The sequence below is a fragment of the Berghia stephanieae genome, chromosome 2 (assembly GCF_034508935.2).
Source record: "Berghia stephanieae isolate SIO BIC M18660-M18661 chromosome 2, UCSD_Bste_1.3, whole genome shotgun sequence".
NCBI classification, from domain to species: Eukaryota; Metazoa; Mollusca; class Gastropoda; order Nudibranchia; family Aeolidiidae; genus Berghia; species Berghia stephanieae.
In genome coordinates, this window is record NC_088361.1 from 124,923,726 (window position 1) to 124,939,280 (window position 15,555).

At 33.6% G+C, this 15,555-nt stretch overlaps 2 protein-coding genes and 1 non-coding gene across 7 annotated transcripts in view; 1 reads left to right on the plus strand and 2 right to left on the minus strand.

The window, feature by feature from the left end:
- The window catches only part of LOC144966519 (uncharacterized), a 28,867-nt gene extending 21,600 nt beyond the window's left edge, over positions 1-7,267 (minus strand). For 2 of the 4 annotated variants that reach the window (XM_078903149.1, XM_078903146.1), the window contains exons 1-5: positions 6,883-7,016; positions 5,759-5,919; positions 4,026-4,153; positions 598-1,294; positions 86-209 (exon numbers count right to left, since the gene is read on the minus strand). In XM_078903149.1, coding sequence (XP_078759275.1) covers positions 86-209; positions 598-1,294; positions 4,026-4,153; positions 5,759-5,878 — 1,069 coding nt within the window. In that variant the 5' untranslated portion in view covers positions 5,879-5,919; positions 6,883-7,016. Of the gene's footprint in view, positions 1-85; positions 210-597; positions 1,295-4,025; positions 4,154-5,758; positions 5,920-6,882 lie in introns of all 4 variants that reach the window. The other 2 variants (XM_078903147.1, XM_078903148.1) reach the window with 2 other exon arrangements.
- Positions 7,268-7,337: 70 nt separating this feature from the next.
- On the plus strand, positions 7,338-7,409 carry Trnad-guc (transfer RNA aspartic acid (anticodon GUC)). Its single transcript has one exon. It is a non-coding gene; the product is annotated as a tRNA-Asp (tRNA).
- Positions 7,410-14,027: 6,618 nt separating this feature from the next.
- LOC144966520 (major facilitator superfamily domain-containing protein 12-like) overlaps positions 14,028-15,555 on the minus strand; it is a 51,331-nt gene continuing 49,803 nt past the window's right edge. Inside the window, exon 13 of one of the 2 annotated variants that reach the window (XM_078903150.1) lies at positions 14,028-14,306. In XM_078903150.1, coding sequence (XP_078759276.1) covers positions 14,176-14,306 — 131 coding nt within the window. In that variant the 3' untranslated portion in view covers positions 14,028-14,175. The remainder of the gene's footprint in view (positions 14,307-15,555) is intronic. The other variant, XM_078903151.1, reaches the window with a different exon arrangement.

A 15,555-nucleotide genomic window follows, 5' to 3' on the forward strand; every position in this document is an offset into this window, starting at 1 on the left:
TTCGTTTCTGTCAGACAAAACATGTAGGTTAAAAGTGTTAAACATGAAATGTTCCATGATGATATCCATATTGAGGTGCATTTACCTGCTTTGAAAAATTCAACATTTTCATTCTGGATGTAGAAATCATTTTCATTTACATCACCCTTCTTAGCCTTCGACTTGTACTGCACTTGGTAATTGTCAAAGTCATCTGTATTGCTGGGCACCTGTAAGAATGGTTTAAACGTATTTTAACGTGTACATTACCTAAAAACTAAAAGAAGAATAATGTGAGCAGTAATAAAAATGAAAATAAACACTGAGGTTTATTCAGCAACTTAATGATTTTTAATTTTTAAATATTTTTTATCTTTTTAAATTGTTAATATCTTAGCACAGAGCAAATCTTTTTACAACAAAACTTAAACATTTAGTTGATATTAGTGAGATATTTTTTTATTTGTTTCTTTTTTTTTTTTAAAAGAATAAAACGGAACATATTATAACACTTAAGATCACACTAGTCGAAAGCTCATATTAAAGTTTAGCCAAAGGAAAGTTTTAAAAAAGCCCTTCCCAAAATGAGAGCAATATAGAGAGACTTAAAACTCTAACCTCTATGGCTTGAACAGAAGTTAGAGCAGTAGAGAGAATGGGTGTTGAAGTCTCAATTGGTAGAGATTTTGGAGTGGTTGGCTGGGAGGAAGGTGATTTCACCACAGGGCTGTGAGGGGATAGTTGTTGTTTTTGTTGTAAGTTACGCAGATGATTTGGTATTGGCAGAGGGCCATTGTCCACAACAGTATTTACTGGCTGAGAGAGGGGAGAGAAAAATTGCTGCTGCTGTTGATGCTGCTGCTGATGTTGGTGGTGGTGACGATGATGGTGGTGATGTGGGGATTGTTGATAGGGGGAAGACGTTGAAGCGGAAACTGCATGAGTCTGTTGCACCTTCATCATCCAATCATCTTCATCTTTGCCATGACTATGTGAGATGTTGTCATATTGTACAAACTGTCCCTGATGATTTTGAATGACATCCTGCCTGTGTTGATAAGGGTGTTGTTGATCTTGCTGATGATGGGGATGATGCAGCTGCTGCTGTTGCTGTTGCAGCAAATTTTGCTGATGTTTATGCAACAGTCCTTGAGGTTTTGTGAAAACTGGGTGGCTTCTTTGAGACACTGGACTGAAATAAGCCTCATTGGCTGAATCTGCGATGTCACTGTGCTGAATGTTTCCAGTTGAATCTGGAGCTCGCTGAACCAATTTACTAGAGGCATGCTCCAATGCTTTTGATTGTTCATTTTGTCTGAAAAACAATAGCAAATAAGGATGTCATACATTTAAAAACGAATCAACTTGGTTGATAACTCTTCATGATGTTTTTCGATTTGAGGCCTCTTGAATGCTGGATAAGCAAATAATATTCTAAAGTTAATACTACTCCAGAAAATAAAAACAAACAGTCAGTAGATAAAGATCAGAAGCAAAAAGTTTCTCCAAACAGACCATTCTGAGTGATGGAACTTCTTGAAATAATGAACGCCGACCTGCCACTCAACTGATGCAGAAAACCAGGAAACAGGGCAAAAAATTGAAACACATGTGCAGATTCCAATGCATGCTTAATGCTCAATTTACAGGCTTAGTTTTATGTCCCCTCCAAGTCGGAAAAAGCACCACTAGCTAATCTAATGTTACAAAAGATTGATTCAAAAAAAAAAAAAAAAAAGGTCTGTATAATCTTAATTGTGAATCCATTTTCATGGACACATGACACATCTATTGTATGGACAAAATAAGATGGGATTTCGGACCTTAATTTTAGTAAGAATTGTTTTTGATGTCTATACTCGAATAAACAATATATAATTTTTTGGATATATTAATACAAAAGTAAATATAAAAGCCCAATTAGAGTCTTGTGTCTGTAAAGGAGATCATTCTACAAATAAATCAAATAATATGAGAACAGAATTAAATATGTGTTAGCATGATAAATAAATATTTTTAAAATTAAAATAAATGGCTTTTATACTAAGACCTGTAAATGAGCTCTATAAAAATTGACTGAAACTCTTCGACAAACTGAAGATTCAATTATTTTTTTTTTAAATAAGGGCATCATTGGAGAGGAGAGTGATAAATACAATATATCAAAATAGTGGGTGTTATTTCTTACTGGAAGTATGACTGCCATAATTTGATGTAGAAGGAATGCTAAATAAGCATGTCATTCATATAGGTAAAGATGACTTCATCAAAGTCATATTCCTGCCTCTGGAATTTTTTTGACATAGAAAAATAATCACCATTATCATCTTTAACTTCTAGCCATGACCAATTGAATTTATTCCTCACGGGACTCACATCTTTATCGATGCTCGACAAGTCTGAATTGCGATCCACGAACAGCTCAGCCATTGTGAGAACATTAGAATAATGTAGCAATGAGCAAACTTGATTTTCAATCAGTAAATGACAGAGAAAAAAAAACTTAAATAAATATGACTTCAGGCCAATACACTGAATTATTAAGTAGAAGTGAATTATCAAGAAGAAACTTCGGCAGGCGTAGCGGAAAAATTCAAAGAATCGAAATGAAGGTAAATCGCCACAAAACAGCAAGCTCGCTTGGGCTTGAGCAAAACAATGCCAGAAAACGTCCTGATTTGCACGGGAATTAATTAGGCTACTTACCATTAGGTACTTTGGTAAAAATTTCAAATTGGATTGAGCTCAATGAAACCTATATCATTTTTAAGTGCTTTTCAACACGATTCTAATGATACCAAAATTGTGAAAATCAGATAAGCAGAAAAAAAGTAATGTTAGTTTAAAGGCTGAAAAATGGTCTTCTATTTGCCTTTGTTATTTACTGACGGACTTTGTGACCTGAAAATTGTTGCATTTCCGGTAGTAACCACCATTTGGATTTCAAAACTGGTCTAAAATGGCCGCTAAGATTTGAGTAAGGATTTTACTGGAACGAATTTCATGGATGCGGTATACAACTTTGCCCTGAATTTAATTTTATAAAAAAGTTAAGATGTTAAATAAACGTGCCAGCATGAAATTTTGATTTACCAAGTTCTAATCTTTTAATTATCCAAAGCTAAATTATACCCTATTTTATCCATAATCAAAAGTTATACTAAATTGTCAGTGATTTTAAAATAAACTAGACCAAACGATAGAGTAATTTCTCTTGAAGAAAATAAGACATCATTAAAATCCATCCATAAACAAAAAATCTATGGAACTTTTTCTGAGACCCATCACTCAAAAGTCCAAAAAATCGGGTCACAGCCACTAAGCCATTTATCGGCTCCCTGCTGGAGGGCCAAATGGACGTTTACCAAAGTACCTATTACCATTGTTCCTTATGATCAGGTACTCAATCAGTGAAGAAACGGTCAACCAGTTTGTTTACAACGTGAGGCAATCGAAATGTGCTTGTAGCAATCTATCCTACCTTTCGATTTGAAGATGTCTACATAACGGACTTGCGGCATTCGCAATTTACTTTATCATAGTTTTGAGACTCGAAGGGTAAATGTGGTCAATTTTGGCTTAGATGAAACAGTGAAATTTATCGCTCGGTGGCTCAGTTAAAATTGGCTACAGTTGGGATCACGACGGATTAGAAAGTGAAAAAATAATTTAACGAAGGATGTGTGAAAATACCCAGGGAAGTGTTCAGAAACGCCTTTTATAAAAAGCGTCGCTTTGTCTTGGCAATATATACATCGTTAATATAAACGGTCCCCATGAGCTATGCGTAGCGCTGTGGAACACTCCTAATTATTTTACGGTCATTCGACTACGATTTGTGAATTCTTTCTTTTTTTATTTATTTCTTTCTTTCTTTCCTTTTTTAAATATTTGAATTTGACAAATTGACTGATTTCAGTTAATTGACTGAGAATTTACAGGTCTATACTATAATTACAGATGTTGTATCAAAATCTTGTCAAGACGATGAAACATTGAAATTATGAAAATAAAATGTGAGACAGGGTATAATAATAATAAACTACCTGATTCTGTGACTGTGACTGGATGCTCGGCTAACTCGGCTGACATTGACTGAATCATCTTCAGAATTAGAATCAGAAAGAAAATCCTCCTCAAAATCCTCCAATTCAGTTGCTAGGAGATCTCGAAGCTGTGAAAAGGTAAAAGTAAATTGAACATTTTCAATTCAATGTACATTCTAAATGATTAAATAATAGCCAAATCCATTACATCAGATGGCATTTACATAATCAGTTTAAACTGGAACTAAATAATCTACTTTTCTAAACCCATAACAAGACCAATATAATAGTGAGATACTCATAAATAAATATGCAAAGTTGAGTTTAATAAGACCCATGATCTTCTCATCAATGGATTATATAACGTCTTTTTAAAAAAAAATCTAAATAAAGTAAAACAAAAGGAGAAATGATAGGCACTCCTCTCAACACTTAAACAGATCAGATAATTACATCACTACAAAAAGAAGATAGATGTTCAATGAGACGGCTGACAAATAAACACATGATTACATGCAGGATACCTCGAATAAGAAAGAAGATAAAACATTGAAATGAATATCAGGTTGAGGTTTTCCTGAAAATGTCCCGTAAAGAATTTTATGATTACAAATATGGAAGTGTTCTCCATGTTGTTTTTGAAGCATTTAATAAGTTACCAATTCAAGAATCAACAAAAAATTTTGTTTATAACTTGATATTTCATAGGAACACTGAGAATGAACTGACTGATCATGCAGTCGACAGAGACACAGATGCTTTTGTCTTTAAGAAAGCAGTATGTGCCTTTGCATTAAAAGACAGCTACATTTGACATAATGTCACAATACATTGTTAATTGTTTTACATTCATTACACATCCAGATCCAACAAACAAAGAAAAATTTTTTTACACGTAGGCATAATGAAGAGAATGGGTGACTATATATCTAATTACCGAAAACAGGCCAAACGATTCCTGTTTCACCATAAAGTACAATACAGTATACAATTTTAATCAACATGGCATTACAAGCAAATAAATCATTGCAGCTTTATCCAAATTCTCATTAAATTTATTTGTTGTTCTCCGAGACACTTCTTTAAAGGGGTAAAGTATAGCATATTACCATATATATGATTGGTGATGGGCTTGATGTCATCATTATTTTTAATTAAGAGACTTTTTGTTTACTTGAAAAAAAAAAATAATAGCGCAACATCCACTGAACATGCTCAAAGCGCTTTACAAGTTATCCCTGGCCAACAGCAACACTTAACATGTAGGACGGGACACGATGCCTGGGAGGCGATATTACAATTTTTTTCAGACAGAGACAATGCCAGGTACTCATTTTACACCTGAGTATGGTGAGAGAATGTGAGTAAAGAGCCTTTGCCAAGGACTCAACTATGCGATGAGCAATGATCGAACCCAGGACCTTCAAATCTGAAAGCGAGTGTCATACCACTAAACCACATAGTCGCATGAAGACATAGGATGGTTCCAATATTAATATCCTCAATAGAGATCTTTACATTGTTCACTTCTTGGGGGAAAAAATCATACAAACGTTCATGCATTCGAATTAACTAGTAGAAATTATATAGCAAAAATTAAGCAGCATTCCAATTACTGGCCTCATCCGTACAAGTGTGGTGTGATCTTACAGTATAGGCAATATTTCAGTTTGATGACATTTAAAAAATTCAGGCCCAAAATATCAACAAAATAAAAGATCAGCAAAAATTACCTCCTTTTCTTGACGTTGCTCTTCTCTTCTTATTTCCTCCTCCAATTCATCCTGTATAGGCTGTCCATCAAAATAAGCTGAAACGCCTGGAGCATCTCCCAGGCTAATATTGACACTCATTCTGCCAAAAACGCTAACATTGCTTATTACTCACAAGTAACCTAGAGGAATGAATTAAGACAGAAAGATGCAATTCAAATTCATGATCCTTGAATAAAAAATTAAATCCTAAGAAAATTCTTATTCCCATTGCTCCAAGTCTGCATTCAGTTTAGTATATTAGGTCTAGTGTGTAGGAATCTTCCATGATAGTATATATTGTCGAAAGCAAAGGTTTAGTGCACTTTTTCTCATAACTCAATTTATTGGAAGGTCTGGACAGTTGATAGAGTAAAATACTAATGATAACTAATGATTGACAAAAAGTAAATAAGTCTCAATCAACCGTCTGATAGTTATAATGTTCTGAGACAGGTTGTAACCGAAAAGATCCAAAAAAAAAAAAAAAAAAGAAAAGAAAAAGAGAGAAGTCAACTGTTGTCACAGTATTTTATCAGAGCAACTGATTTTGTCGCATAATAACCCACGAATGTTAATTTACAAATTTCATTGACCCTATTACTATTATTGGCAAGCTCCATTTTATTCCAGCAAAGAATATCTATCTTTACAGTTTCACACCTCCAAAAGTTTTTTTGAGCTGATATCTTTTTTATGTAAAAAATGTTTCAGTCTGTAATTACAGTCATAACAAGAAATGTATGGGAGAAATTATGGTTCCTATGAAATTGACTCATTGATGTTAATTGAATTAATTGTTAAATAAAAAAGTAAAGAGTAAAGGGTTTACTTGGACATGTAAGTGAGAGGTAATGATAATATGATGATATGAGTATGAGGCAAATTCAACCTCAGGGTCGAGTCCTTCACTATTCTTTGAGCGCATCAATGTTTGATAGGTTCAGTCCATTCTAATTATATCCCCCAAAAAATTATAATAATTATCAATGAGTATTTAGATAATGGAATGGATTTTTATAAAAATAATAACTTAACCAACCACACTGACTTAATCATTTTATTTTAGAATTCATCTTTGAATTTGAAACGAAAACATGCCACACCTTAGGATCACTTCATACTTGGAATCTTGAATGACTAACCTACCAAGAGAGTTATCGTGAAGCATGGGAAAACAGACAAAAACTCGATCGATTTCTCCCCATTCCAATTCCGATTGACCGATTGTTGTGTCAACAAAAGACGTCACGATTGACTTGTTTGGACATGTAAGAAAATTACAAATTAATAAAAACGCGATGTGACACGCATCGGAAAATACTTTAAAAGAGAGTAAAATGTGTGGTCGTTTTAATAGAATTTAAATAAAACAATGTTTCGAGAACAATATTTAAAGGAAAACTATCCATTACTTTTCAAATTATCAAAAGTTTGAAGACACCGCTAATCAATTTTCAAGTCTCAATCAACATTCAACAACATTCTCTCAAGGGGCATAACTACAAAAATGAAATTAAATATTTGCTTTATATATTTTGTGCATGACAAATATCTTGTCTCCTCGGTAGTATAGTGGTAAGTATCCCCGCCTGTCACGCGGGAGACCGGGGTTCGATTCCCCGCCGGGGAGAATTTTTTTTTTTTTTCTTTAAAGTCATTTTTGATCTCTCATTTAGCTGTTTGTTGTTTATTTATTTTTTACGTTATGACAGCTCTATCTGTAAGATTTTAAATTTGTTTTGTAGGAATCTTTTGTTTTCGTGGCTTTTTGGTTTTTTTTAAAGCTTGTTTTGTTTTTCTGTTTTTCGTGTGTGTGTGTTTGTGTTGTGTGTGTGTGTGTGTGTGTGTGTGTGTGTGTGTGTGTGTGCCTTTTTAAAACAATTTTTTGCTTTGTCTTGATTTGTTTTGTTTTTGGGGTTGTTTTTGTTATTTTTATTTTATTTTTGGGGCTTTTTTGTTTTGTGTATGCGTGTGTGTGTTGTTATATATATATATATATATATATATATATATATATATATATATATATATATATATATATATATGTGTGTGTGTGTGTGTATGTGTGTGTGTGTATGTGTGTGTGTGTGTGTGTGTATTTATACTCGTAAAACATAAAGCCTTTTTTATGTATTCTCCGACCATACTTCAACTGATAACTCCCTATTTTTCACAGAGCAACATATCTTTAATGACTCCTTGTATCTAGCACATGTAAGTTCTTTTTTTTTTTTAATGGTTTAGAAACGGTAGATATGCATTTGAATGTTTACAACAATCAGAGAAACATAACTTTGATAGGTGACATAATTTGCAAGTAGTAACAGACCACATTCATCTTCATTACATACTACCCAGCCGAAGTGTACATGTTATGCAGGTCTGGCATTCGAACCCATTTATGAGCTTAGTTTAATGGACAATATTTTGCGTCATTTTTAAAGATTTCCATTACAACAATGAGCCCATAAGGAATTGTGTTATGAGACCTGCACGTCGCACCCAGCCGATTAAAGTGGCTTACTTTTTGTTTTGTTTTGTTTGTTTTTTTGGTTTGGGCTTTTGTTTTAGGTTGTTTTAAAATAATAATAATGTTGAAAACTTATATAGCGCTATAACTCCGAGATACCAGACTCTAAGCGCTTACATTACAAATTTACTTTGGCTGAAACATAATCATTCACACATACACACACACACACACACACAAGCACACACACATACACACACACATACACACAACAACACACAACACAAACCAAACCTATCTTATTTTAATCTTTATTTTTTTTATTTGGGAAAGGTTAGGGGCGGAAGGGGAAAGAGGGGGGGGGGGGGGGGGGGGGGGGGGATTTTTGGTTTGTCATACATATATTAGATCTATATACACTTTTTTTATTTTTTTATTTTTTTTTGGGTGGGGCGGTATTTTTCGTTTATATTGTTGTTGTTGTTTTTTTTTTGTTTTGTTTGTTTTTGTTTTTGTTTTGTTTTTGTGCCTTTTTTCGTTTTGTTTTTTGATTGCTTGTTAATTTTTAAAATTATTTTTATTTTTTTTAAATTATTCTGCTATAGTTATTTTATAGTACTAGTAAAAAGCCCGCAATTTCGCGGGGAAAGAACTATTTTCTTTCGATATTGCCAGAATCATTTTGTTGATTAGCTTGATTACGATTAGATGCAAATTTTAATCGATGTGCTTGTCGTCGCTGCCATGCTTTATTCGGCATGATTTTAGTTTATCAGTCAGTAGATACCAATATCAATACGTCGCAAGTCTTTACCACGCTTTACTTGGGAGTGCTTTGCACTACCTTCAATACTTCACAAATTAAAATGGCGGCCGAGAATCAAAACAATGGTCAAATTAGGAAATTTTAAACTTTCACAAATCTATCAAGGTTTGTTCTAGAGTTTTTAAAACGCTTTTATATGATGACAAATTGAATAAATAAACGCCTGACAAAAGATCAACGGTGAAAATACAAATTGAATGAATACTGGGGATGTAGGAGCTTTCGGAATGTCTCCCCTTTACTTACGTTAGGTCAAATGAAAATCTGAAGCGGACGCGAAAAATATCAAGTCCCCGAATATGTCTACTTTTGGTTTGTTCGGGCTAGAAGCTAGACAGAACCAATTGACAGTTTAAATTAACTAAATATTTCCCAGGGCAATAATTATCACATCGATGGCATAAAAACGACAGTAATATCAGCAGTAATATTAGTTGATGTTGTTAATCGATGAAACTTGTTTAAAATTTCTGTAAATCCGAATAACGTCATGTGATCAAGTGAATTATAACACTATGAATGTCACGATTTGCTGAAAAATGCCAATCTGACAGTTCCTAGCAAACACACCCCCCCCCCTTGCTCAGGAATTTATCCGCCCCCCCCCCCCCCTTTTTTTTTTTTTTTCTTCCACGCAACCACATTCTAAAACACACATACACACACAAATATACACCACACACACACACACACACACACACACGCACACACATAAACATACATGCAATGAGAACACACTAGTTGAGGTGTGGCCATGAGTGTGTTAGTGTCTTCGGTAAATTTTTTATATGTGTTTGACTTAACGAATTTTCAAACTTACTTTAAATTATAAAAGGAAATCAAGTTATCTGTTTATCTATCTGTAAAAAATACATTTCTATTTTTCAAATCTTTCAGTAGAGTTGTGCGCCGTATCAATTTTTTTTATTGACTCAAATAAGCACAATGTTCTCCACAAGGCTATATTTTTTAAAGAAAGGATGATTTAATGTTTGTTATGATTTTTAAATTATAATATTTCCATCTTGGCTTGATCTTTCACTGGGAAAAAATAGAAAGCATGCAAATGACTTCATTCAACTATTAAAATATTTATAATTTTGTCGCTTTTCGTCAGCCAAAGAGGCTTTTATCAGTCGTCACCACCAAATACTCTCTATCAATGTATAGATATAATTGCTCAGGAATTTATCCGCCCCCCCCCCCTTTTTTTTTTTTTCTTCCACGCAACCACATTCTAAAACACACATACACACACAAATATACACCACACACACACACACACACACACACACACGCACACACATAAACATACATGCAATGAGAACACACTAGTTGAGGTGTGGCCATGAGTGTGTTAGTGTCTTCGGTAAATTTTTTATGATATGTGTTTGACTTAACGAATTTTCAAACTTACTTTAAATTATAAAAGGAAATCAAGTTATCTGTTTATCTATCTGTAAAAAATACATTTCTATTTTTCAAATCTTTCAGTAGAGTTGTGCGCCGTATCAATTTTTTTTATTGACTCAAATAAGCACAATGTTCTCCACAAGGCTATATTTTTTAAAGAAAGGATGATTTAATGTTTGTTATGATTTTTAAATTATAATATTTCCATCTTGGCTTGATCTTTCACTGGGAAAAAATAGAAAGCATGCAAATGACTTCATTCAACTATTAAAATATTTATAATTTTGTCGCTTTTCGTCAGCCAAAGAGGCTTTTATCAGTCGTCACCACCAAATACTCTCTATCAATGTATAGATATAATGAAATTGACGTCACTCAGCTTTGTTTTCATTTTAGCCAGCCATTTTTATGTGTAGTTCTCACTAAACTGTATTAATCGGACAAAAAAGTTTAAGGCCTCGCATTGTTTTGTGGGTTGATACGTCTATATCCGGCTGGCGGATGTTATGAGTTTTTGTTTTGTTTTAATAAACGCATAGCATCAATGAGCAAGGCTAACAAAATGAGGGTCGCAAATCAATTCTATAGATAGTATGCGCTTGGCTAAGAAGTTCACAGCATTGCCATCCGGAAGTATAACGCACCAACACACAAAACTATGTGTAACCATGAACATTTATAGTCAGGTTGATACAGTTTAATGAGAATTACTCATAAACGCGGATGGCAAAAAACAATAACAAAGACCTGAGTGACGTCAACTCCGAACTCAACTCCGAACTATCTATGATATATAGTATGAAGTTGACGTCACTCAGGTCTTTGTTATTGCTTTTTGCCAATCGCGTTTATGAGTAATACTCACTAAACTGTATTAACCAGACTATAAACGCTCAAGTTTACACACAGTTTATGTGTGTTGGTACGTTATATTTCCGGATGGCAATGTTGCGAGTTTCTTACAAGCGCATACTATCTATAGATAGTATGAAGATGACGTCACTTTGGTCTTTGTCATTGCTTTTTGCCATCCACGTTTATGAGAAATTCCCACTGGACTGTATAGATAGTATGCGCTTGGCTAAAACGCTCACAATATTGCCATCCGGAAGTAAAACGGACCAACACACAAAACTCTGTGTAACCATGAACTTCTATAGTCTGAGTTGAGAAGTGTTATTTATTTTACTTTACCTGAGCTCTGGATAGTTTTGCAATCATTACTTTATATCCAAAGAAGAGCTGTCCTTTTTACTATGGTATCCACCTCTCTTCTCTAGGAAGCTCTAGTGTTAACTAAGGGTCCAGTTGTATAGTTGAGTCCCTGGAAAAGACTCTTTACTCACATTTCCTGCCACAATCCTTCACAATCTATTTTCAAAATTCTAGTTACATTACAAATCCATTATTACAACTCTACCCTACGTTCATGTCCGATTTCTATAGCATTGCTTGTAACTGCTGTATATTTTATGAATATTTTATTTTATTTTATTTTATTATATTTGATGTTTATTTTGCTTTTAATTAGCTTCATATTTTCATCAATTAGTTCATGACAGTGTATAAATCTGTGCTAATATAACGATGAATGATGTTTAACATTATGATAATTTCCATTCAGGATCAATAAAGTATACCTTATCTTATCTTATCTTATCTGATGAGGCCTCAACAGGAGTTCGACACACTTTTAAAATATCTTGGATACCACTTGGGATAATCCTACCGAGGATCTGATCCTATGTCTTTACGTTACTTGCTTCTTGTCTCATACTACCTACTTTTCTGTGACTGTGAGGTCTTGTCGTATGACACTCGCCTTCGGATCCTGGGTTCGAGTCACGAGCGGCGTATAGTTGAGTCCCTGGAAAAGACTCTTTACTCACATTTCCCGCCGTAATCAGGTGTAAATTGAAAACCTGGTCGTTGTGTTGTCTCTGCCCGTAAAAAAATGTAATAATATCGCCTTACAGGCATCATATCTCGTCCAACATTTTAAATGTTGCAGACGGCTAGGGACGGCTAGGGACCCATTGTAAAGCGCTTTGAGCATATTTAGTGAATATTGCGCTAAATAAAAGCTCATGGTTTTAGGGTTTTTTACCCCTAAAAATATACACCGTGTTTACTTTGATATGTCAGAACAATTCATCCATTCGTTAATGCTAACTGGTTGTATGAACGATGACGATAACAATAATCTCTTTATTCAACTTCACATGAAAACTCTGAAATATAGATTATACAGGAGCTTTTCGACATCTCTCTCTCTCTCTCTCTCTCTCTCTCTCTCTCTATATATATATATATATATATATATATATATATATATATATATATATATTATATATATATATATAATATAAGTGGAGTCACTCACTTATTTTATGGCCGAAACACATGTTTCTGTGGTCTCCATCCACGTCGTCTTATATATAAGGTCACTCACATTTTTTCTGTCGATACAATTGTTTAAATGGATATTATCGTCAGTCGACAATTATCTGTCGTGTTCTTTTCCTTTAACTCTGACGACATGGAAGCCATTGAAACAATTGTAGAGATAGAAAAATGTGAGTGACCTTATTATTTTATATGCTCTAACCAACATTATCGATCACTCTCGTACCTACAAGTCCAACCAACATTCATATATATATATATATATATATATATATATATATATATATATATATATATATATACGATGTATTTCTGTTACACACATGCACACACACATACAAACACACACACACATACACACACACACACACACACACACACGATAAATACACTTTTCTGTCTCTCCATCCTCTTTTATCCATCATATCCACTCTCTCCTTTTCCTTTCTGTCTATTTCTTATGCATATGGACATGATCACATAATATGATAGATTATTTACACAATAATATTTACAGAGGTTTAAAAGGACATTCAAAACATTGTAATATTGTCTCTGTTTATGTATGTTGTTTTGTTGTTGTTGTAATTGTTTGTTTTTTAACCCCACAATTAAAATCTCTGAAGAGGTCAATCTTGACTTCCAATGATTTATCTAAGATCTCTTAGGCATGAAAATGGTGTAAATTGGTATCTTTCTTGTTTACATTATTTGAAAAATTATTGTCTGTAAGTATGTGAGTGTTGTATTTACAATCTCCATCATGCGTAAGTCAAGGCGCTGGTCTTATTGTCAAATGCATCTCCGCTTTAATTACTTCTTAATTATTCTTCAGTGTTTGATTTCTAAATTGTTAATTAGTATCTGATCTAAATAATCCTTCAGTGATAATATTATGTACACTATTCTTGAGTAATCGTTTCTTTTAATCTTTGGTGAAAGACTTCTAAAATATTCTCCAGCGTCCGTTTTCCAACATTATTTGATGTGAGACTTCTGAATTATTCTGTCTTTGACACAACTTTGGTGGCTGCCTCTAAATTATTTTTCAGTATCTGTTTTCTGATATATCTTTTGTGTCAGATATCTGAATTATTCAACGTCCCTTTTCTGATGTTACTTCGTTGTCGTCAGGATTCTGATAATACCTTAGCGTTAGACAAATGAAATCTGTTCTAGTTTCAGATTTTTGATGTCTGAATGTCATTTTTCATTTTAACAAAATATTCTACAACGTCGTCCAATTTCTGAAGTCCATATTAGTGTCCCACATCAAAATCATTATTCAGTGTCCGAGGCGCAGTTTTGTATGCTGTTACATGGCGGCTCTCCGTCCTCTGTGATATCAGACCTGTAGGGATTGTTTGAGGTAGATACGTAAACGAGCTTGGGGTCTTTCATTGGAACATATTCTGTGGAACAAAATCAATATGTTTTGTTATCGATGGCTTGAAACTTAGCTCGCTGGTCATACGGGTCACAGAAAAAGACAAAAATGAAAAAAAAAAAATAATGATAAACTGAAAAATAGCAAAACAGAGAACAGAAAAAAAAAGAAAAAAGCAACGTATGACACAAAATGATATCATGTTAACCATTTTGGACAAAATTGTACTTAAAGTTAATGAAATAGTAACGTTAATAACTTTTTATATTTTCAACAAATCACTCGTATAAATATCATATCATATTATTCGTTTAAATAAGCAGGAGGGAGCCACAGCAATGCTGCTGTGCACTGAAGAACAACCATTTTTTCATTTTGGTTAGATAATTCTCGCTTCAAATATAAATAGATTGACATCCTACCAAACTTGTCAAAGAGTACCAAACCTAAAGTTCCAAAGAAGTCTTAGGTTTGAGGCTTGTTGACATGATTGGGGTCATCCATGTCCACTGATATTTTGAGATTTTAGTTTTATGGCCAAAAAGAAATATACGTGTTTTGCAAGGGTATGGTACATATTTGGTTACATTGAATTAAACCAGAGAGCAGTTCCAGTGGGAAAACTATTGGGCACATTACAAATATAACCTATTTCGATCATCATCATCATCATCATCATCATCATCATCATCATCATCATCATCATCATCATCATCTTCCTCATCATCTTCATCATCATCATCATCATCATCATCACCACCACCACCACCACCACCATCATCATCATCATCATCATCATCAGCATCATCATCATCATCATCATCATCATCATCATCATCATCATCATCATACCAAAAAAAGACACTACATGGTTAAATATGAACATACGGAATCATTTCTACTACTACTATATCAACAACAACAAAAAAGCTTGGAGTTGAAAATCTTCCTGCCATTAACATACTTATCCAAAATTTAAAATGATAAAGATTGAAAAAAATAAATGAAAAGAAATAAAGCACACCAGCAGTACGTAAAGGGTACCGTGACAAACAACGCAGTATGAAAGTTATCGAGGTAGTTCATTGTTTCATTATTTAAACGTTTTGTTTTTTTTAAAAGTTATTTTTAAGGGGATTATGTCCTTCAGTTCCTTCGTATTTTATTTTGGTTAGTTAGCATTTTAAAAGGGAAATAATAATTCAATGTCAAAGATGGGAGTCGAATGTGAAAGCATTATCACAAAATGAAAAAAAAAAAAAAATAATGTAAAA